The sequence below is a fragment of the Schistocerca cancellata genome, unplaced genomic scaffold (assembly GCF_023864275.1).
Source record: "Schistocerca cancellata isolate TAMUIC-IGC-003103 unplaced genomic scaffold, iqSchCanc2.1 HiC_scaffold_1143, whole genome shotgun sequence".
Classification (NCBI taxonomy): Eukaryota; Metazoa; Arthropoda; class Insecta; order Orthoptera; family Acrididae; genus Schistocerca; species Schistocerca cancellata.
Window position 1 is genome coordinate 563969 of NW_026047142.1, and position 22992 is coordinate 586960.

At 38.9% G+C, this 22992-nt stretch overlaps 1 protein-coding gene across 1 annotated transcript in view; it reads left to right on the forward strand.

The window, feature by feature from the left end:
* Positions 1-495: 495 nt before the first annotated feature.
* LOC126159437 (uncharacterized) overlaps positions 496-22992 on the forward strand; it is a 199733-nt gene continuing 177236 nt past the window's right edge. The window contains exon 1 of the mRNA XM_049916547.1: positions 496-578. Coding sequence (XP_049772504.1) covers positions 539-578 — 40 coding nt within the window. The 5' untranslated portion in view covers positions 496-538. The remainder of the gene's footprint in view (positions 579-22992) is intronic.

Below are 22992 nucleotides of genomic sequence, written 5' to 3' on the forward strand. Positions count from 1 at the left end.
GCTGCATCAAACTAGTCTCAGGACTAAAGGCCACAACAACAAGAACATCTCCAGTGCTATTTCAAAAACATTTTCTCACACAAGTGGCAAAAAAATTTAGCACCCACCCCTTCTCACCTTGTTTCACTTGTAACACCCCTTTTCCTTTCACTCCTTGCCTTGTACATTACTTGCCATAGCTTGGTAAGACCTTTAAAAATAAATCTAAATCTAGTGAGCATAGAAACTGATTAGTTTTGCTATTTATTATGAGACACATTGTTTACAAATTTTGCATGACGAGCACCAATGGTGCCGCAAATGGACACTTGAGTCACTTTGGCCTTAAACTAACACTGATTATCTCAGTACAATTGTTTCATCCATTTACTGCAGCAAAGAAAAGAACTTGGTTGTGCAGCTAATTGCATGAATAAAAAATGATCACTGTATAAATAAAACTTAGATCAATGATATATTTTATGCAATAATTAAGACTTATCTTTCCTCTGTTTCCAGAAAGTGATGACCTTTGAAAGATGGTGGTGTGTTTTAACAGATGAACTTGATCTCTGCATTCAGGGATCTGTGGAGAACAAGTAAGCATGTTTAAAATTTCACTTGTTTCTGACATGTTGCTTACAATGACTGCCTTTTGTCATGTTCAAAATGTAGATTACATTGATATGTAACTGATTTCATATTTCCGCATTTTGTGATTTAGTTTTATATGACTTGTCATCAGATCCTTTGAAGCCAAAAACTCACCTTAGATCATGCAGGCCGGCCACTGTGGCCAAGTGGTTCTAGGCGCTTCAGTCCGGAACCACGTGGCTGCTATGGCTGCAGGTTCGAATCCTGCCTCGTGCATGGATGTGTGTGATGTCCTTAGGTTATTTACGTTTAAGTAGTTCTGACTTTAGGGAACTTATGACCTCAGATGTTAAGTCCCATAATGCTTAGAGCCATTCGAACCATTTTTGAACATGCAGTTAGCTGTTCATTGTGAAGGAAATTTGCATATTTGTTCCACAAAATTGAACAGTTTAGTTACGTAAAAGGCTTCAGTAAGGTCACAAAATATACCAGCAGGATTATTTTGGTTGTTTGTAGCTCTGCTAGGTTTTCATTTGTAAGGGTATATGTCGGTTGCTATATGTGACACTGAAAAGTAGTTAGCAAATTTTGCTTGAGTGAAGGACTGATTATGAATGCGGCTCAAGATTAATTCTATCAAGCTTTCACAAGATTTTACTAACCTGCTAGAAACACTGCCATAGAAAAATATTGCTGCTTTTAGCAACTTTATGGTATTTTTAATTCCCTTTGGTCTTGTATATTTGATATTAATGACTTTTGGTGATGTAAAAAGTATCTAATTATCAGTTGTAAACTTTCACAGCTGAAATGCAACAATTATTAAAATATTCCTGGCTATTATTCTGTGGTTTTTCCTGATTTCTTTGATGACTTGTGGCATATAAGTTCTTGTATTCCATTTGGAACTCATTAAAGAATGGAAACTCCAGGTAGGAATATCAACAATTTAGGAAAAGGTAGATTGTTACTCACTGTAAAGGAGACACGTTAGGCTGCAGACAGGCATAATTAATATGCAACTTAATGTGTCTTCTTTATGGTAAGTAGCAATTTGTTTTTTTCTGCAGTGGAGATATTCAGCATTAATTCGTAGAATGCAAAGGTTACCCTTTGTACACTGTAACCAAAGGAGTAAGTGACCGTTTTCTTGAAAGTGAAAGTGCTTTGCAAACAAACCACTTCTATTACTTTTGGTTCTTCTTGGAACACTCAAACAGCTTATTGTTGTTCAGTTTTCAACTCTTGTACCAAAGTCATGCCACCATCTGCGTGCGTGTTTTTTTATTATTTCCCAAATTTAGGCTTTTGAGCTGTTACCAGATGCAACTGGGAAAAGTATTAGTACATGTTAGGCATTTCGGGCTGTCTGCTTTATCTTTACAGATCTGAATGTAATATTTTGTTAGTGATATGTACTGGTCTCTTTCCCAGTTGCAATTAATAATGGCACAAAAAAAGAAATAATAAAAAAGAACATGTAGGCAAATGGAGATAGTGTTACTGTTAGTGTTACATGTCATTTAGATTGGAAAATGGCAATATACATCTCTTAGGCTCTGCAAGAGATGAAAATATCCATGTGAATAAAGAGAAAAGTTTTAAATTAAGGGAGAATGATTGAGAGCTGTAAACTGCCGCTAGGCTTTCTGTTTGTGCAGAGCTGCCCGTCTAGTGGAAGTGGATAGTCAGCGCGTGTCTCCATCTGCTGTAGTGGGCGTATGTTATTCTGTGCAGCCATGAGTGTAAAGTGTCATTGAAAATGGTCATGGAGAAGACATAAGACTAGAATTAACAACGTAAAAATGTATCTTTGATATCTTCTTCAGTTGTTCTTGTTCTTCTTGCTGTTGATCTTGGTATGGAACAAGTACTTGAGGTGGAAGCAAATATTTAAATTGAGGTCTGCAAGGCTGGCCGATGTAATATTACCAGGTTGTATTCTCAACTGATGAGAGAATATAAGTTTTAAGTGGAAAGAGGTGTTTGAGGTGCTAGATCAGAATTGACATCTCTTTCAGTGTATTGCTCAAATTGTCAGGGTGGGGGTCCCGATCAAGGCACAAAGAAGAAGAGAGGCTACAAGTGAATAGCAGGACCAGCTGTGAATCCTGTAATAAATAATATAGGTGACTGTATATTCAATGAAGTTTTGTTGTGCGAGCATATATGGAATTCAAGGAGTAAAGGTACTTCTATAGCCCCTTTGTGTGAACGCCCTTGTGTGTGAACATGATACACACACATCCAGTCTGAGGACAAACTAAGACCCAAACCAAGTTGCATATGTTGACAATATAGGCCAGAAGAAAGGAAATATGGTAGAAGGAGAGTGTAAAATCAAAAAAAGAACATCAATTTAAGAAAGATTTTCCTTTTATGTTCAAGGAGAAGTACAGTTGCCAAGGGCAACTGACACCAACAATGGAACATCTAGCTGTAGACACGTAGTATAATCAGATAAGAAGAATTAATAAAGAAATAGGGGAGAACAAATTGCCAAGAATTTGGGAAGAAAAAGAAGGGTGCTAATAAAGATTAAACAGAAAAGCACAGTTGATAATAGTAACAAAAGTCCACCACTAAGGATTGTAAATGTGTGACAAAAGAAAAAGATCTACAATCCTTATACAGTTGGTATTACAGTAAGGAAGATGATGTTGTGAGTTCTGTGAAGAAGAATGGTGACAGGATGGCAGTCTACGAACATTGTGTCCGCCTCCTGATTCGGCATGCAGCCTACAGCACCACACAGTTTTTTGTTGCCAGCCGCACTACAACAGCAGCCTGTGACAGCTGCTTGATGTGATGAGTCTGCAGCACACCAGCATGCAACTCATCACCAGCACACAGTTCTCATCTTAGGGTGGGCTGTGGTTAATATATTTTAAGGTAAATATGTTTGTTTTGGTGGTGTAAATAGAGTAAAGAAATTAATTGTTAATGTTTGCTGCACATTAAATGAAGTGACTTTGTGCAGGGAGTACTATAATGGAAAAGTGATATTAAATTTGGTAAATAGAAGATACAGTGTACTGTGTGTCTGTAAAGTCATAGTGCAGTTTTAATTGGTCGCAGAAATGTAGTGAAATGAGGTATAAATGTGAAACGAGATGAAAGTGAAAGACAAACTTTCCAAGTGTGCATACATGTTCAGCGCAGTTCTAATGGCTTCCATTTGTTGCACTACATACATCTAAATGATATATTCTAGCTCTTACCACACGTGTAGGGACATCTGGTGTAACAGAGCGAATAGCATCTGCGATTCTGTGATTAATGTTGTTGATACATTCACTGTACACCTGTTGCTTCACATAACTCCAAAAGTAAAATTCTAATGATACTAGGTCATGAGTTGAAACCACCCCTTCCTATTCTTCGTGGGGGGAAATTCTGTATCCAAAAATTTGCAAACATTACTGATGTAGTGTGGAGGAGTGCCGTCATGTTCAAACATGATACCTTCTGCAAATTGTGGCACTGCCACTGCCTTCAATGCAACATGTCAAGGTAGTTGTTGACGTCATAGTCTGCTCCATGTAGAAAAATTGGCCTAAAAATTATGCATCAGGGCACACCATGTGCTGACCTCGTGTTCAGCATAGGCACAAGGATTTTCTGAAGCCCATATTCTGATGAACAGTGATGAATATGACAGAAATGGAATGTGGCATCATAGCTATACACAATCTTCTACATAAATTGTTCATCATAATCAATCTCATTAAGCATATGTGTAACTAACTTCAATCGTTTGGACCTATCAGTCAGTTTGATACTGTGCAACAACCACAATTTGTAACCCTAAAAAGATGAGCTTTTGTTTCAGACCTTATGAACTGATCTTTTTTTTTAGGTCTAATTTTCAATGCTACATACACCAGATTTTTTGGGTGTCATTACAGCTTCTATGGGCTCGGTGTGTAGTGAATGCCTACCAGAACATGGTTCATCAACAAACTGCCAGTCTCCTTTAACTGGGTATCCCACCAATTAATGTTTTTTTATAAGTGGTGGCTCTTTGTTGTGCGTGTGATGATATTAAAGTTGAACATTGGTCATGGATTTGGATTAAGCAAGCCACGTAGTACACTAAACTTTTCTTTGTATCATAAACATCTCGACTGACATGGCCTGATCAGCTGCTGCTGCTACCCGGTTTGTTGGGTTGCTTCATGAGTTACATACACACACATCATTGAACATCATACTACAGAAACTCTTTGCTATACTGTCCAGTGTAGTGCAAGTTCCAATCTTTCATTTGGTTTCAGTTAGCCACAACATGTGTTCATAACTGCACTGTGACTTTACAGACCCACTGTACTTGCATGACTAGAAAAATAACCCCTGAGGGACAGGGAATAAATATAGCAGTTTTTCTTGTGAAGTTGTAATTATGAAATATAATATTATGGCTCAAGGCAATCACATTAATAGTGAAATGCTTCAAAAACAAGAGTGTACATCAAAGCCAGAAAATAGTAATGCAAAATTAGTAGAAGAGCTAAAGAAATAGATTTGGGAAACTTGTGAGGTTCCAAACTCACACGTTGAGATGAGGCTAGGTAATCACTTACATGAAATACTGTCAGCATTAAAAGAGGAGATACACACTGAAATTTTATGACAGTGTGATTTGGTAAGGTGTGAAATACATGGTCATATTAAAGAATCACACATCATTGTAGATTATTTACATTATTTGACTGAGAAGGTTTGCAAATATGTAAAGGATCCAATCTCAGAGGCACAAGGCCATATCTAATTGTTAGAACAGTGGCGTGAAAATGGTGAACCAATTTGTTCACAAGATACACTTACCAGTTTGGAGGAAAAAATTCAAGAATTAGTAGAACAGAAATTTTGAGAAAAGGCAAAGAACTTGAATAATACACTCCTGGCCATTAAAATTTTTACACCATGGAGATGATGTGCTACAGACGCGAAATTTAACCAACAGGAAGAAGATGCTGTGATATGCAAATGATTAGCTTTTCAGAGCATTCACACAAGGTTGGTGCCAGTGGCGACACCTACAACGTGCTGACATGAGGAAAGTTTCCAACTGATTTCTCATACACAAACAGCTGCTGACTGGCATTGCCTGGTGAAATGTTGTTGTGATGCCTCGTGTAAAGAGGAGAAATGCGTACCATCATGTTTCTGACTTTGATAAAGGTTGGATTGTAGCCTATCGCAATTGCGGTTTATCGTATCATGACATTGCTGCTCGCGTTGGTCGAGATCCAGTGACTGCTAGCAGAATATGGATTTGGTGCATTCAGGAGGGTAATATAGAATGCTGTGCTGGATCCCAATGGCCTAGAATCACTAGCAGTCGAGATAACAGGCATCTTATCCGCATGGCTGTAACAGATTGTGGAGCCACGTCTCAATCCCTGAGCCAACAGATGGGGACGTTTGCAAGACGACAACCATCTGCACGAACAGTTCGACAATGTTTGCAGCAGCATGGACTATCAGCTTGGAGACCATGGCTGCGGTTACCCTTGATGCTGCATCACAGACAGGAGCACCTGCGATAGTGTACTCGACGGCAAGCCTGGGTGCACGAACGGCAAAACGTCATTTTTTTGGATGAATCCAGGTTCTGTTTACAGCATCATGATGGTCGCATCTGTGTTTGGTGACATCGTGATGAACGCACATTGGAAGCATGTATTCGTCATCGCCATATTGGCGTGATGTGATGGTATCAGGTGCCATTGGTTACACATCTTGATCACCTCTTGTTCACATTGACGGCACTTTGAACAGTGGACATTACATTTCAGATATGTTACGATCCGAGGCTCTAGCCTTCATTCGATCCCTGCGAAACCCTAAATTTCAGTAGGATTATGCACGACCACATGTTGCAGGTCCTGTACAGGCCTTTAGGATACAGAAAATGTTCGACTGCTGCCCTGGCCAGCACATTCTCCAGATCTCTCACCAATTGAAAATGTCTGGTCAATAGTGGCAGAGCAACTGGCTCATCACAATATGCCAGTCACTACTCTTGATGAACTGTGGTATCGTGTTGAAGCTGCATGGGCAGCTGTACCTGTACATGCCATCGAAGCTCTGTTTGACTCAATGCCCAGGCGTATCAAGGCCATTATTATTTCCAGCAATGCCCAAGTGTATCAAGGCCGTTATTATTTCCAGCAATGCCCAGGCATATCAAGGCCGTTATTACGGCCAGAGGTGGTTGTTCTGGGTACTGGTTTCTCAGGATCTATGCACCCAAACTGCGTGAAAATGTAATCACATGTCGGTTCTAGTATAATATATTTGTCCAATGAATACCTGTTTATCATCTGCATTTCTTCTTGGTGTAGCAATTTTAATGGCCAGTAGTGTATCAAACTTTCTGGGGAATGAGGCTACTCAACAAAACATGGAATTCAAATGATTATGGGAGGAGTTAGCAAAAACCACAATAGAAAGAAAATCAGTATCTGGGAAAATCCTGTGCCACTAGTACATTATTGGAAATATTTCAATTAGATAGTATTTTATCCATTTTAGTTAGAGAACACCACATCTGTTTTCATAAATCACACTTTAGGAAAAATACTGCAACCAGCTAAAAGATTTTTTTGAATTGTGCCAGCACTAATTTAAGGCCTGAGTCCATCATTAGATGGGTAGCATTGACTTCTTTACAAGTTTTACATTTGTGTCCTAAAACAGAAGAAAATTTTTGTGATTGCTTAATTTATGAAAGGTTTTACATTTGTGTTCTAAAATATTTCAGAGTTTTTATGATTGCATAAATTTACATGTATATGTGTTCTATACATTGTTTTACTTCATGAAAAGCTCTCTGTTACATATTATAAGGCAGAGGTTTGATTTTCTTTTACACTTCATGTTGGTCAATGAACTAAATACAAGGTGGTGGATACATTTGTTTACAGCGGCATTGATCACGTGGATCGTAAAAGAGTAATCAGACCTTCATCTTATAGTATGTAAAGTACAATTTATGGAACGTATATAAGTATATAACTTTGTAATCACAATAACTTGGTTATCTTTTAGGATGCATATGTAAAACCTTTTGTAAAGTATGCAATCACAGAAACATTGTTATACTTCAGGTCAAAAATGTAAAACTTCCAAAAACGTCAATGTTACTCCCACAGTATAATTTACGAAAACAGCTCCGGTCTTCTCTCACCAAGGTGGATAAAATAATTTTGTTATTTTGTTATTATGTCGCCAGGTAAGGAGATCTGTGCATGATTTGTGAAAAGTGCAAGCTTCAGCTAATGAAAGCAATACTTACTGTAGCATTTAACAAAACGTGTCTTGCTGAAAGAGTCATTCTAAAGTATATCAAAGTGAACGTCAAGAACATCAGTAAAACTGCATATCTAGCAAAGGTAAAGTGTGAACAGTGTTGGCTACGTAGTGAAATGAGAGCTCAGTACAAACAGAAAGAGCTTCTGAATAGTCAGATGTATGTACTTCATTTAGAATGAAATAACTTGCTGTTTCCTGTGCATTTCATATGCATTGTAGACTAATCTGGTGTTTTCATTAGGACAAAATATCATATCATAAAAGCCCTAATTTCAAGCAAGAAGTCATACAAAAACCCATCATCTGTTGAAGATTGTTTCTTTGATAGAGTTATCAACTTCAGAACTATTAGTTTCATTAATTTTGAACAAAATCTGCTAAACAAGGCCCCAAAACATAACATTACAACTAAAAAAAGTAAAAATTAACATTAAAGAAGCAATTGTTGAAACCAAAATTGCATGTGAGATAACTAAATTAAATAATTGCAGTGAAAATGCAGTAAGTAATAAAATAAACGAGCTAATCCAGACCGAGCGGGGTGGCGCAGTGGTTAGACACTGGACTCGCATTCAGGAGGACGACAGTTCAATCCCGCGTCCGGCCATCCTGATTTAGGTTTTCCGTGATTTCCCTAAATCACTCCAGGCAAATGCCGGGATGGTTCCTCTGAAAGGGCACGGCCGACTTCCTTCCCAATCCTTCCCTAATCCGATGAGACCGATGACCGCGCTGTCTGGTCTCCTTCCCCAAACCAACCAGCTAATCCAGGAACACACAGACACAAACAAGACGCAATGCAAATTTTTGCAATACTCAGCTGATCTCAGAAAAATAAATAAAAAACTCATTGAGAACAAAGCTCTACAGTGACAATGTATGGAGACGATTACATAGACAAACACTATAATAAAGCCAGAGAGAGCCCCTTTAGTCAGCCATAGTGCCAGTAGTGTCAGTGTCGTCATCTGCTTCATGTCTGCAGTGCAGCGAGCTACGTTAAGTATTAACTGTGTTTTTCCTACTTTTCACTTCTTCTTCCGTGTGTTTTTGCTTTTAGGAAGCTTTAATTGTCGAGTGTTAGTAATAGTGTTCCATAGATTTTTTGTTTGTTTTGAATACAGTCAGAGAGAGTCCCTTTAGTCAGCCATAGTGCCAGTAGTGCTAGTGTTTGTTTTGAATACAGTCCAGAGACAGGTAGTGCTATTTTCATTGTTTTCTACAAGAAGTGTCTAGTAACCACAGTTTAGTCAACTGTCAGCCGCCTTCAGTGAATTAGCAGTCTAGTTAGCAGTTGATGAACTCTCTACAGTAAATTGATTTCTTAGGATGGATAGGATGTGTGACTGCTGTGTACAGATGCAGGAGAAGCTGGCCACTGTTCGAGAACAGCTGAACGTGTTGATGACCACGGTCAGCTGTCTTCAGGCTGCTGCCTCGGAGTGTAGCGGCAGTGGGGAGTCTGGTGTGTCGCATGGTACACCCCAGGTGTTACATGCTTCACCCACTGTCCCTGCTGTCGAGACATCTTCGCAGGTACCGGGCGCAGTTGGGCCACCCTCTCCCCAAGGGGAGTGGCGGTTTCAGCGGCATTCATTGCGCACGAGGCGGAGGGTCAATGTGGAGGCTGGCCATGTGTCATTGCCCGCTCTGTCTGTGAGTGGACATGTGGCCCCTCCTTCAGCAAGGACCGAGCAGGCACATGGGAGGAGGGGTTTATTAGTGATTGGGTGCTCCAACGTTAGGCGGGTGATGGAGCCCCTTAGGGAAATAGCGGAAAGGTCGGGGAAGAAGGTCAGTGTTCACTCTGTCTGCTTGCCGGGGGGTCTAATCCGAGATGTGGAGGAGGCCCTGCCGGCGGCGATAGAGAGCGCTGGGTGCACCCGACTGCAAATTGTTGCTCATGTCAGCACCAATGACTCCTGCCGTCTGGGTTCAGAGGCCATCCTCAGTTCATACAGGCAGTTGGCGGAGTTGGTGAAGGCGGAAAGCCTCGCTCGCGGGGTGGAATCTGAGCGAACTATTTGTAGTATTGTTCCCAGAACCGTTCGCGATCCTCTGGTTTGGAGCCGAGTGGAAGGCTTAAACCAGAGGCTCAGACGATTCTGCGGAGATCTGGGATGCAAATTTCTCAACCTCCGCTATCGAGTGGAGAAATGTAGGGTCCTCCTGAATAGGTCAGGCATGCACTATACGCAGGAAGTGGCTACAAGGGTAGCGGAGTACGTGTGGAGTGCACATGTGGGTTTTTTAGGTTAGAGAATTCCCTCCGTAGGCCCGACAAGACACCTCCTGAGACACGGAAAGGTAGGAGTAGGCAAAATGCAACAGGGAATAACAATATTAATGTGCTAGTAGTAAACTGCAGGAGCATCTATAGAAAGGTCCCAGAACTGCTCTCATTAATAAACGGTCACAATGCCCACATAGTGCTAGAGACAGAAAGTTGGCTGAAACCAGATGTAAACAGTAATGAAATTCTAAACCCACATTGGAATGTATACCGCAGAGACAGGGTGGACAGTGAAGGGGGAGGCATGTTTATAATCATACGAAGTGCAATAGTATCGGAGGAAATTGACGGAGATCCAAAATGTGAAATAATTTGGGTGAAGGTCACAGTTAAAGCAGGCTCAGACATGGTAACTGGATGTCTCTATAGGCCCCTTGGCTCAGCAGCTGTTGTGGCTGAGCACCTGAAGGATAATTTGGAAAATATTTCAAGTAGATTTCCCCACCATGTTATAGTTCTGGGTGGAGATTTTAATTTACTGGATGTAGACTGGGAGACTCAAACGTTCATAACAGGTGGCAGGGACAAAGAATCCAGTGAATTTTTTTAAGTGCTTTATCTGAAAACTACCTTGAGCAGTTAAACAGAGAACCGACCCGTGGTGATAACATATTACACCTTCTGGTGACAAACAGACCCGAACTATTTGAAACAGTTAACGCAGAACAGGGAATCAGCGATCATAAAGCGTTTACTGCATCGATGATTTCAGCTGTAAATAGAAATATTAAAAAAGGTAGGAAGATTTTTCTGTTTAGCAAAAGTGACAAAAAGCAGATTTCAGAGTACCTTGACAGCTCAACACAGCATCAGTGGACAAAGTTCAAAGCCATCGTACAATATGCATTAGATGAGTATGTGCCAAGCAAGATCGTAAGAGCTGGAAAAGAGCCACCTTGGTACAACAACCGAGTTAGAAAACTGCTGCAGAAGCAAAGGGAACTTCACAGCAAACATAATTCGAAAGTAAAGTTCTGTGTACTGACTTGGCAGAAAATCCTAAGAAATTTTGGCCTTATGTAAAAGCAGTAGGTGGATCAAAACAAAATGCCCAGACACTCTGTGACCAAAATGGTACTGAAACAGAGGATGACAGACTAAAGGTCGAAATACTAAATATCTTTTCCCAAAGTTGTTTCACAGAGGAAGATTGCACTGTTGTTCCTTCTCTAGATTGTCGCACAGATGACAAAATGGTAGATATCAAAATAGATGACAGAGGGATAGAGAAACAATTAAAATCGTTGAAAAGAGGAAAGGCCACTGGACCTGATGGCATTCCAGTTCAATTTTACACAGAGTACGCGTAGGAACTTGCCCCCCTTCTTGCAGTGGTGTACCGTAGGTCTCTAGAAGAGCGTAGCATTCCAAAGGATTGGAAAAGGGCACAGGTCATCCCCGTTTTCAAGAAGGGACGTCGAACAGATGTGCAGAACTATAGACCTATATCTCTAACGTCAATCAGTTGTAGAAGTTTGGAACACATATTATGTTCGAGTATAATGACTTTTCTGGAGACTAGAAATCTACTCTGTAGGAATCAGCATGGGTTTCGAGAAAGACGGTCGTGTGAAACCCAGCTCGCGCTATTCGTCCACAAGACTCAGCGGGCCATAGACACAGGTTCACAGGTAGATGCTGTGTTTATTGATTTCCACAAGGCATTCGATACAGTTTCTCACAGTCATTTAATGAACAAAATAAGAGCACATGGACTATCAGACCAATTGTGTGATTGGATTGAAGAGTTTCTAGATAACAGAATGCAGCATGTCATTCTCAGTGGAGAGAAGTCTTCCGAAGTAAGAGTGATTTCAGGTGTGCCACAGAGGAGTGTTGTGGGACCATTGCTAATCACAATATACAGAAGTGACCTTGTGGATGACATCGGAAGTTCACTGAGGCTTTTTGCAGATGATGCTGTGATATATCAAGAGGTTGTAACAATGGAAAATTGTACTGAAATGCAGGAAGATCTGCAGCAAATTGTCGCATGGTGCAGAGAGTGGCAATGGAATCTCAATGTAGACAAGTGTAATGTGCTGCGAATACACAGAAAGATAGATCCTTTATCATTTAGCTACAATATACCAGGTCAGCAATTGGAAGCAGTTAATTCCATAAATTATCTGGAAGTACGCATTAGGAGTGATTTAAAATCGAATGATCGTATCAAGTTGATCGTCGGTAAAGCAGATGCCAGACTGAGATTCATTGGAAGAATCCTAAGGAAATGCAATCCGAAAACAAAGGAAGTAGGTTACAGTACGCTTGTTCACCCACTGCTTGAATATTGCTCAGCAGTGTCGGATCCGTACCAGATAGGGTTGATAGAAGAGATAGAGAAGAGTTGATAGAAGAGATAGAGAAGATCCAACGGAGAGCAGCACACATTGTTACAGGATCATTTAGTAATCGCGAAAGTGTTACGGAGATGATAGATAAACTCGAGTGGAAGACTTTGCAGGAGAGACACTCAGTAGCTCAGTACGGGCTTTTGTTGAAGTTTCGAGAACATACCTTCACCGAGGAGTCAAGCAGTATATTGCTCCTTCCTACGTATATCTCACGAAGAGACCATGAGGATAAAATCAGAGAGATTAGAGGCATACCGACAATCCTTCTTTCCATGAACAATACGATACTGGAATAGAAGGGAGAACTGATAGAAGTACTCAAGGTACCCTCTGCCACACACCGTCAGGTGGCTTGCAGAGTATGGATGTAGATGTAGATTTTTTTCAGAAATGTAACATAAAAGAAATTAATACTTAGCCAAACCTAAAATTATAGGCTAAGCATAAAAAAGCCCTCAGAGAGTGCAACTTCATCCTAGTCTCAATTGAAAAACCTGAATGCACAATAATGTACCCTCCACCCTCAGGACTTTGATGACAATCATAGATTTACAAAGAACATTGTCCTATATGTCTGATTGTGACCTCAAGAGCACTTACTATAAAATAAGTAAAAAAAAAAAACTTAATGAGATCGTCACCAAGGCCTTTACATTTGAAGATAATTTTTAGCGAAAATGATAGCCATGAGATTTCAGGAAATGTCAAAGACATCCCCATACCACACATAGCCACATTCACTTTCTTTGATATTTAACTTGTTTACAAATGTACTGGTAAAAGAAACGATCTCTGTAATTAAAAGTAACATGCTTAAACATAAAAAAGATCAGTATACCAGAAATTTATGATCTAGTTAAATTTATAATCTTAGTGCTGTCACAAAACTAGTTCAGCTTTAATAACAATTTGTATGAACAAGAAGATGGCCTTGCAATAGGCAGGTGCCTAGCTAGCCTGCTAGCCAATATATGCATAAATCATTTAGAAACATCCTTTTCAATGCCAATATGACAATAAAGAAAAAAGTCGTATATTACAGACACAGTGGGGATGACACACTTACCTTATTTGATGGAACGGTAGAAGAAGTTAGTTAGTTTTAAAAAGAGGTTAACAAATCACACCGAAACCTAAATTTTACTGTTGTGCATGAAATTGATAATGACATAAATTTCTTGGATAAAAAATTAGTAAATGCAGTGGTAAATATAAGTTTAAAATATATAGAAAACCCACTACAACGGATGCCACGACAGCAGCTAATCATGTCACCCTGAGCGACACAAAATGGTGTATTATAGGGTAACACTCAACAGAATGGAAAAAAATCCATTTGGACACTGAAGATAAACTGCATGAACTAAAAACAATCAAACTAATCACCCATAATGATGGTTACTGCTCTGACACCATCACTAAACTTCACAACAGAAATAAAAAGAAATACAGTGACAAAAATAGCTCTAAGTCCAAATAAAAGAGCAATTTAGCTCAAATAGCTCCTCAGAATTCTGTGAAATATATCTGCTTACCATTCATTGGTAAAGCATCATATCATATTGCAAACTTATTCCATGCAATAAAATATCAAAATTAATTTTCGCACAAACAATAAAATGAAAGACAAAATTATTCACTACTTAAATTTAAAAACTGAAGTACAGCATACGTCTGGCATTTATAAACTAAATTGTTCTGTGTGCCCCAACTTTAACTTAGCCAAACTGGTAAGTGGTTTAATGTACAATACTGTGAACACATAGATGCTGTCAGGCTCGACAACCTAAATAAGTCAAATTTTGCTAGTCACATGATCCAATGTGGAAACACAGAAATAAGCATCAAAGATGACTTAGGGATATTTCCTTAACTAGAACAGAAAAGAAAGAAATCCGATATACCTCCAAAATTTCATACAGCTCCTATAATTTGAAATGATATCAATAATAATTAATTGACAGAGAGAAAATTCTTCATTGACCATTATCATCATCTTTGAAACCTTAATAATTAAATGTATAACTGTATGGAATTATCTGTACCATTAAAAGTACATTTGCAGTAGCTCTAGAAGTGTGCCATACCTGTTCATATATATCAGTCTTTGGTACACTATATCAGCTGCCAATGTAAACAAATGTATGAGCCATCGCATATTTAGCTCACTTCATTGATCAACATGGACTGTAAAAGAAAATCAAACCACTGTCTTATAAGATGTAAAGGAGGGCTTTTTGTGAAGTAAGTGCTATGTATAGAGCATGTATGGGCATAAAACTGTACTCATAAAAACTTTGATATATTTTATAAAACAAATGTAAAGCGTTTTGTAAACAGTGTAACACAAATACCTTGTTATAATTCAGGACACAAATGTAAAACTTGCAAAGAAGTCGGTGCTGCTATCTGATGATAGGTAGCTCTGTAACTAGTAATGGTTTAATAAAATAATTTAAAAATATTTGGGGCTGGTTGCAGTATTTCCTACAATGTAATTAGGAAGGAAGTAACTTGAATATGCAGAAACATTTTGCAAAATTTAAACCTGGTGGTAATGTAAAGTCGTGTTCAGAAAAAACAGAACATCTCGAATGATTAGAGATAGGACATTCATACTCACGGGACATGTATATTAGTATGTTCGGCAGACATGATTAGCATTTGTATCATGTCAGCCCACGGGTTGAAGGTCAACATCAATATCGCGGCACACCACCACCTGCCGATAAAATGTGCATGCGGCTGAAACATGCTAGACCTCAGTGGTGTATGGAATGACGTCACTGGGGACAGGAATAGCATCAGATAGTGTTTTCAGATGAATCCAAGTCCTGTTTATTTGAAAATGATGGCCACATTTTGGTTCACTGTAGACAGGGAGTGACATCACAGTGACTACATTTGCAAAAGACACACAGCACCAACTTTAAGCAAATATCAATGATGGAAAAGCACGATGTGGGGTGCTATTGAGTACAACTACAAGTAACATTTGCTGCTAGTCCACGGCACCGTGACCAGTGTGACTTCTTGTGACTCATAGCTTTGCTCTTTCTGAATAACACCCCAGATTCCATTTTTCAGCAAGATAATGGACAACCACATGTTGCTGCTTGAACTTGTACCTTCTTGGTGTCAGCCTTTTGCCATGGCTCACCAGATCTCCAGACTTTGCCACCATTCGAAAATGTGTGGTATGTGGTGAAATGATGGGTACAGTGCTGTGACCCAGTGCTGACCACCACAGATGAACTTTGGAACCATGTCAATGGAGCATGGATGGCTATACAGCAAGACTCCTTTCACATCGTATATGCATCTATGCCATCATGCGTGGAACGCGTTACCAGTGCCCGTGGCAGACCCTGTGCCTACTAGGCAACAAGAGGTATGCTGGAATGAGGTGACTGAAATGCTAATCATTTCTGCAGAACACACTAATGTACATGCCCTGTGAATATCAATGTCCTATATCTAGTCGTTCAAGCTGTTCTGATTTTTTCTGAACATGAGTGTACATTCTACTTATTTCTTTATAGTATTTTCTAGAACCTTACAACAAAAGTAGGAGGATTCTAAGAACATAGATTCGGCATTGACTTACTTGGTAGGGGATGCAACAGTGTGAGGAAATGCACACTCAGAGGAGTTTACATCTCAGAATTTTTTTTTTCAGGAAATATTTAAACGAAAATATTGATCAGGAGCTATACAGAAGAAAATAACGTTAGAATTACTGCACTTAAAATGTTTTAATAGTTCATGGGGCAATTTTAAAAAGTGTGCAGTGTGTCACCTTATCCGATTGAAGTCTGTAGACTACCCTCTCGAGAATGTAGCGAAGATACTAGTTAGATGTTTAATTTACTATGTACCTAAAGAAATTTTGTGTACAGGTTTTCAACGGTAAATGTATTACTCTCTTTTTATAGGAGGTTTAGATACCATGAACAATGGAAAAAGAAACCAAAATCCAGAAGAAACAAATCACAGCAATAGTAAACATAATTCAGAATTTCAGGGAAAGAAAAAGGCAAACTTTTGTCAGGTAACAAATTATACTTGGGGTAAGCATAAACAACTGAGTAATAGGCTGAGAAATGCAAATGCAGAAACACTTAGGAGTACTAAAAGGGATGATGATAAAACAATATTTCGATGATATACACAGTGATGAGCCGCATTATTTGAGGAAGATGGGCAGTGTCCTGGTCAAAGAGCCAAAACCCAGGATGTACAAGGATTGGAACTTTAATAATGGCAACTATTTATTTACAGCTTATACAAAATAGATATGTGTTTCAAAGTTTTACTGACCTTCAAAGTAGTCACCAGCATTGTGTATAACCCGTTGCCAGTGATGTGGAGGTCGTAGAATACTCTTAGCAGTGCCAGTTGTGATGACAGTTTGAGCAGAGTGGTCTGCTGCCCAACGAATTTGTGGAAGTTCTGAAGCGAATTCCGTGAAGTGTTTCCTTCAGTTTAGAAATAGAGTTGAACTTACAAGGGCTTAAGTCAGAGGAGTGCAGTAGGTGGTATAGCCCTTAGCAGCCCCATCAGTCAAACAAGTCAGTAACAGCTTGCACTGTACATGCTTGAGCATTGTCCTGCAAAATGATGGTCTGGTCCCAGAAAATGTCATCACTTCTATCTCTAAGATGGTCATAGGTTGTGTTCCAAAAATGAACAGCATAGAGACAAAAGTAATGACACTTTCTACAGGACCAGACCACCATTTTGCAGGACAATGCTCAAGCACTTTCATTGTAACCTGTTACTGATTTGTTTGACTGATGGGGCTGCTAAGTGCTATACCACCTCTGACCTAAGCCCTCGATTTCTTAAGTGAAGGAAACACTTCACGGAATTCGCTTCAGAACTTCCACAAATTCGTTGGGCAGCAGACCACTCTGCTCAAACTATCATCACAACTGGCACTGCTAAGAGTATTCTACGACATCCACATCACTGGCAACGGGCTATACACTATGCTGGTGACTACTTTGAAGGTCAGTAAAACTTTGAAACACATATCTATTTTGTATAAGCTGTAAATAAATAGTTGCCATTATTAAAGTTCCAATCCTTGTACATCCTGGGTTTTGGCTCTTTGACCAGGACACTGCCCATCTTCCTCAAATAATGCGGCTCATCACTGTGTATATCATCGAAATATTGTTTTATCATCATCCCTTTTAGTACTCCTAAGTGTTTCTGCATTTGCATTTCTCAGCCTATTACTCAGTTGTTTATGCTTACCCCAAGTATAATTTGTTACCTGACAAAAGTTTGCCTTTTTCTTTCCCTGAAATTCTGAATTATGTTTACTATTGCTGTGATTTGTTTCTTCTGGATTTTGGTTTCTTTTTTCATTATTCATGGTATCTAAACCTCCTATAAAAGAGAGTAATACTTTTACCGTTGACCACCTGTACACAAAATTTCCTACATTACTCCTTATTGCTAGTCTATAATATTAAGTCAAAGAATAAATTTCACTTTGTGTAAGCACTCTTCAAAAGTCTTTGACAGTTTATTTAGGTTCACAACAACATTTCCGTCATTATTGCTGCTTACAATACTACTAGGCTTGTTCTTATTACATTCAGAAAGTGAAAGTTTATGTCTAGAAGCACTGTCTGTAGACACAGTTTCTATGGGTGACTTTTGAAGCAACTGATGTGTATTATTTGGTTGTGTTTGGAACTGGTTGCCGCGAAACTTTCGTTTGAGGCTAAATATCTTTACTCTCGGCATTTGTAGCACAGGAAACACACACACAGAGAAACAAAACAACACACAATTACTATAAAACCACTAATGTAAACATTCAAACCACAGCCTTCTAGACATGCCTGTACTTTGTTTCTTGGAGTCAGTGCCTTCTAGAATACACGTGTGTTAATGATCCCTAATTAACGACGGGAAAAAAAACGGAACAGAATAATGCATCACATATTCTGTTGCACTTGAAACTGGCGGATGGGCATGGCCACTGTGCAAAATTACGTTCAACCACAATTTAAGAACAAGTGGAAAATTATAATGCCCATTAACTATACATTCTTGAAATCAGCATGAAATGCTTATTTCTATGGACCAAGAATTTTTCTTCAAATTTTTGGTCATTTTCACAAGCATGTCCCCTTAAGAACTTAAGTGAGAAAGTCTTAACAGTTATCAGAACTTGTGAACTGTGCCAGATAATGAAGGATGACAATCAAGTGGTGATGGGTAAGTTGTATCTTAGGTGAGGAGGCTAGCACGCCTCAGCGATTCATATAGCCGTACCATAGGTGCAACGACAACGGAGGGGTATCTGTTGAGAGTCTAGACAAACATGTGGTTCCTGAAAAGGGCAGCTGCCTTTTCAGTAGTTGCAGGGGCAACAGTCTGGATGATTGACTGATCTGGATTTGTGGCATTAACCAAAACGGCCTTGCTGTGCTGGCATTGCAAAAGGCTGAAACCAAGGGGAAATTACAGCTGTAATTTTTCTCGAGGGCATGCAGCTTTACTGTATGGTTAAATGATGATGGCGTTCTCATGGGTAAGATATTCTGGAGGTAAAATAGTCTCCCATTTGAATCTCCAGGCTGGGACTACTCAGGAGGACATCGTTATCAGGAGAAACAAAACTGGTGTTCTATGGATCAGAATGTGGAATATCAGATCCCTTAATCGTACAGGTAGGTTAGAAAATTTAAAAAGGAAAAGTGCAGTGGCAGGAGGAATAAGACTTCTGGTCAAGTGAATACAGGGTTATAAATACAAAATCAAATAGGGGTAATGCAGGAGTTGATTTAATAATGAGTAAAAAAAAATAGGAGCATGGGTGAGCTACTACAAACAGCATAGTGAATGCATTATTGTAACCAAGATAGACACGGAGCCCACACCTACCACACTAGTACAAGTTTATATGCCCACTAGCTCTGCAGATCACGAAGAGATTGAAGAAATGTATGACGAGATAAAAGAGATTATTCAGATTGTGAAGAGGGATGAAAATTTAATAGTCATGAGGGACTGGAATTCAATAGTAGGAAAAGGAAGAGAAGGAAAAGTTATAGGTGAATATGGAATGGGGTTAAGGAATGGAATGAAAGAGGAAACTGCCTGGTAGAGTTTTGCACAGAGCATAACTTAATCATAGCTAACACTTGGTTTAAGAATCATAAAAAACGTTATATGTGTGGAAGAGGTGTGGAGACGCTGGAAAGTTTCAGATAGATTATATAATGGTAAGACAGAGATTTAGGAACCAGGTTTTAAATTGTAAGACATTTCCAGGGGCAGACGTGGACTCTGACCACAATCTATTGGTTACGAACTGTAGATTAAAACTGAAGAAACTGCAAAAAGGTGGGAATTTAAAGAGATGGAACCTGGATAAATTGAAAGAACTAGGCATTGTTGAGAGTTTTGGAGAGAGTATTAGGGAATGAATGACAAGAACGGGGGAAAGAAATAATGAAATAGTGAAGGCAGCAGAGGATCAAGTAGGTAAAAAGATGAGGGCTAGTAGAAATCCTTTTGTAACAGAAGAGATATTGAATTTAATTGATGAAAGGAGAAAACATAAAAATGCAGTAAATGAAGGAAGCAAAAAGGAATACAAACATCTCCAAAATGAGATTGACAGGAAGTGCAAAATGGCGAAGCAGGGGTGGGTGGCTAGAGGACAAATGTAAGGATGTAGAGGCATACATCACTAGGAGTAACATAGATACTGCTTACAAGGAAATTAAAGAGACGTTTGGAAAAAAGTGAACCACCTGTATGAATATCAAGAGCTCAGATGGAAAATCAGTTCCAAGCAAAGGAGGGAAAGTAGAAAGGTGGAAGGAGTATTCAGAGGGTCTATAGAAGGGCGATTTACTTGAGGACAATATTATGGGAATGGAAGAGGATGTAGATGAAGATGAAATGGGAGATATGACACTGCATGAAGAGTTTGACTGAGCACTGAAAGACCTAAGTCAAAAAAAGGCCCCGGGGGTAGACAACATTCGATCAGAACTACTGATGACCTTGGGAGAGTCAGCCCTGACAAAACTGTACCATCTGGAGAGCAAGATGTATGAGATAGGTGAAATACCCTCAGACTTCAAGAAGAATATAATAATTCAAATCCCAAAGAAATCAGGTGTTTACAGATCCAAAAATTACGGAACTATCAGTTTAATAGGTCACAGCTGCAAAATAATAACACAAATTCTTTACAGATGAATATAATAACTGGTAGAAGCTGACCTTGAGGAAGATCAGTTTCGATTCTGTAGAAATGTTGGAACACGTGAGGCAATACTGACCCTACCATTTACCTTAGACAGGGTTGTAGCATATCCCCAATGCTAACAGCCTGTATATTGAGCAAGCAGTAAAGGAAACAAAAGAAAACTTTGGAGTAGGAATTAAAATCCATGGAGAAAACATAAAAACTTTGAGGTTAGCCAATGACATTGTAATTCTGTCATAGACAGCAAAGGACCTGGAAGAGCAGTTAACCGCAACAGACATTGTCAACAAAAGCAAGATGAGGATAATGGAATGTAGTCGAATTAAATCAGGTGATGTTGAGGGAATTAGATTAGGAAATGAGACACTTAAAGTAGTAGATGAGTTCTGCTATTTGGGAGAAAAATAACAGATGATGGTCGAAGTAGATTGGATATAAAATGTAGACAGGCAATGGAAAGCAAAACGTTTCTGAAGAAGAGAAATTTGTTAACATCTAGTATCGATTTAAGTGTCTGGTAGTCTTTTCTGAAAGTATTTGTATGGATTGTAGCCATGTATGCAAGTGAAATATGGACGATAAATAGTTTAAACAAGAAGAGAATAGAAGCTTTTGAAATGTGGTGCTACAGAAGAATACTGAATATTATATGGGTAGATCATGTAACTAATGAGGAAGTACTGAACAGAATTGGGGAGAAGAGAAATTTGTGGCATAAGCTGACTAGAAGGAGGGATCAGTTGGTAGGGCATGTTCTGAACCATCAAAGGATCACCAGTTTAGTACTGGAGGGCAGTGTGGAGGGTAAAAATCGTAGAGAGAGACCACAAGATTAATACACTAAGTAGATTCAGAAGAATATAGGTTGCATTAGGAACTTAGAGATGAAGAAGCTTGCACAAGATAGAGTAGCATGGAGAGCTGCAGTCTCTGGACAGAACACCACAAAAAAACAACAACAACAACAACATAATAAAGATTCGCCAGATCTCTTAGGTCTTCATTATGTGTAGGAAACTTATGTGTAGGAAACTTAAGTGTCCATCTGTTCAAGCCATGTTAGCAAAGACTGCTACTGCAGTTTGCAACCATGAGAGGAAATTGAGAAATGTGAAGGTGTGACTTCATTGAGCTATACGTGACACCACACATACACCTAGTGGAAATGACATATAAATTGTATTTCCACCCATGACAGTGCTGTCATCCCATGTGGTGCTGGAGGATTATCGATTGTTCCTTTAATTCTGTCCACTCCCGCTTCTGTTTAAATATCTTCATTCTGCATCTTTTTTGGAAAGACACTTCCTTAGAAGTTTTTAATTACTAATATAAAACTATTGTAATTTTAATCTCATTTTAAAGATGTTAAGGGCAATCAGAGTAAAAAATTTTTCTCGCTAACTAAAATGTTTCCCACACCATATTAGTAGTACTTGCAGACTATAATTTGGCATCTGTCGACCATTTTGTGCAAATGTGACTTAGACATTAGTACCAGTGGCATTTCAAATGTAAAAACACATGCAAGAGGAAAGAGACATTCAGCATTGGTTGATTCATTAGTTTCAAGGCAACAAAACAAGTTGTCTTGTGATATAGTAGAAACAGTGACAGCACAGTCACAAGTTTGTTCTGAAAGGAATTTAAATGGTAGTGACAAATTGCAATCACTTGCTCTTACTACAATATCTAGAACTTCAGTTGAAGAGGGCTCCAAAACAAACTCATTGAAACATTTTTTGGTTATTGATGAGAAAGTAAAATCTAAGATTATATGGTCTTTGAATAAAGTCATGTCTCATTCTTCAGTGAGAAGTTCCGGAAACACAACAGACGTATTCCAAATTATGTTTTCTGGCAGCATGATTACCAAAAAAATACAGTTACGCAAGTGTAGGTTGTCACATATAATTACTTGTGGACTTGGCCCTCATTTCCTGAAACTCCTACCTAACAAAGTCAGGGAAGTTTGATTCTTTTGTGTGTCATATGGTGAGAGTTTAAGCGAAGTTGTGCAAAAGGCACAGACGGATTTGGTGGTTTGTTTCAGGGATGAACAGTATCGGTCTGTATCCACAAGATATTTAGTATCTGTGTTTTTGAATTTTGCCACATCTTCTTATTTATAATCAGGTTTCCTGGAGGATCTGAATGGTTTGAATTTGTCATCTAAGAATATAATACAAATTTCTGTGGAT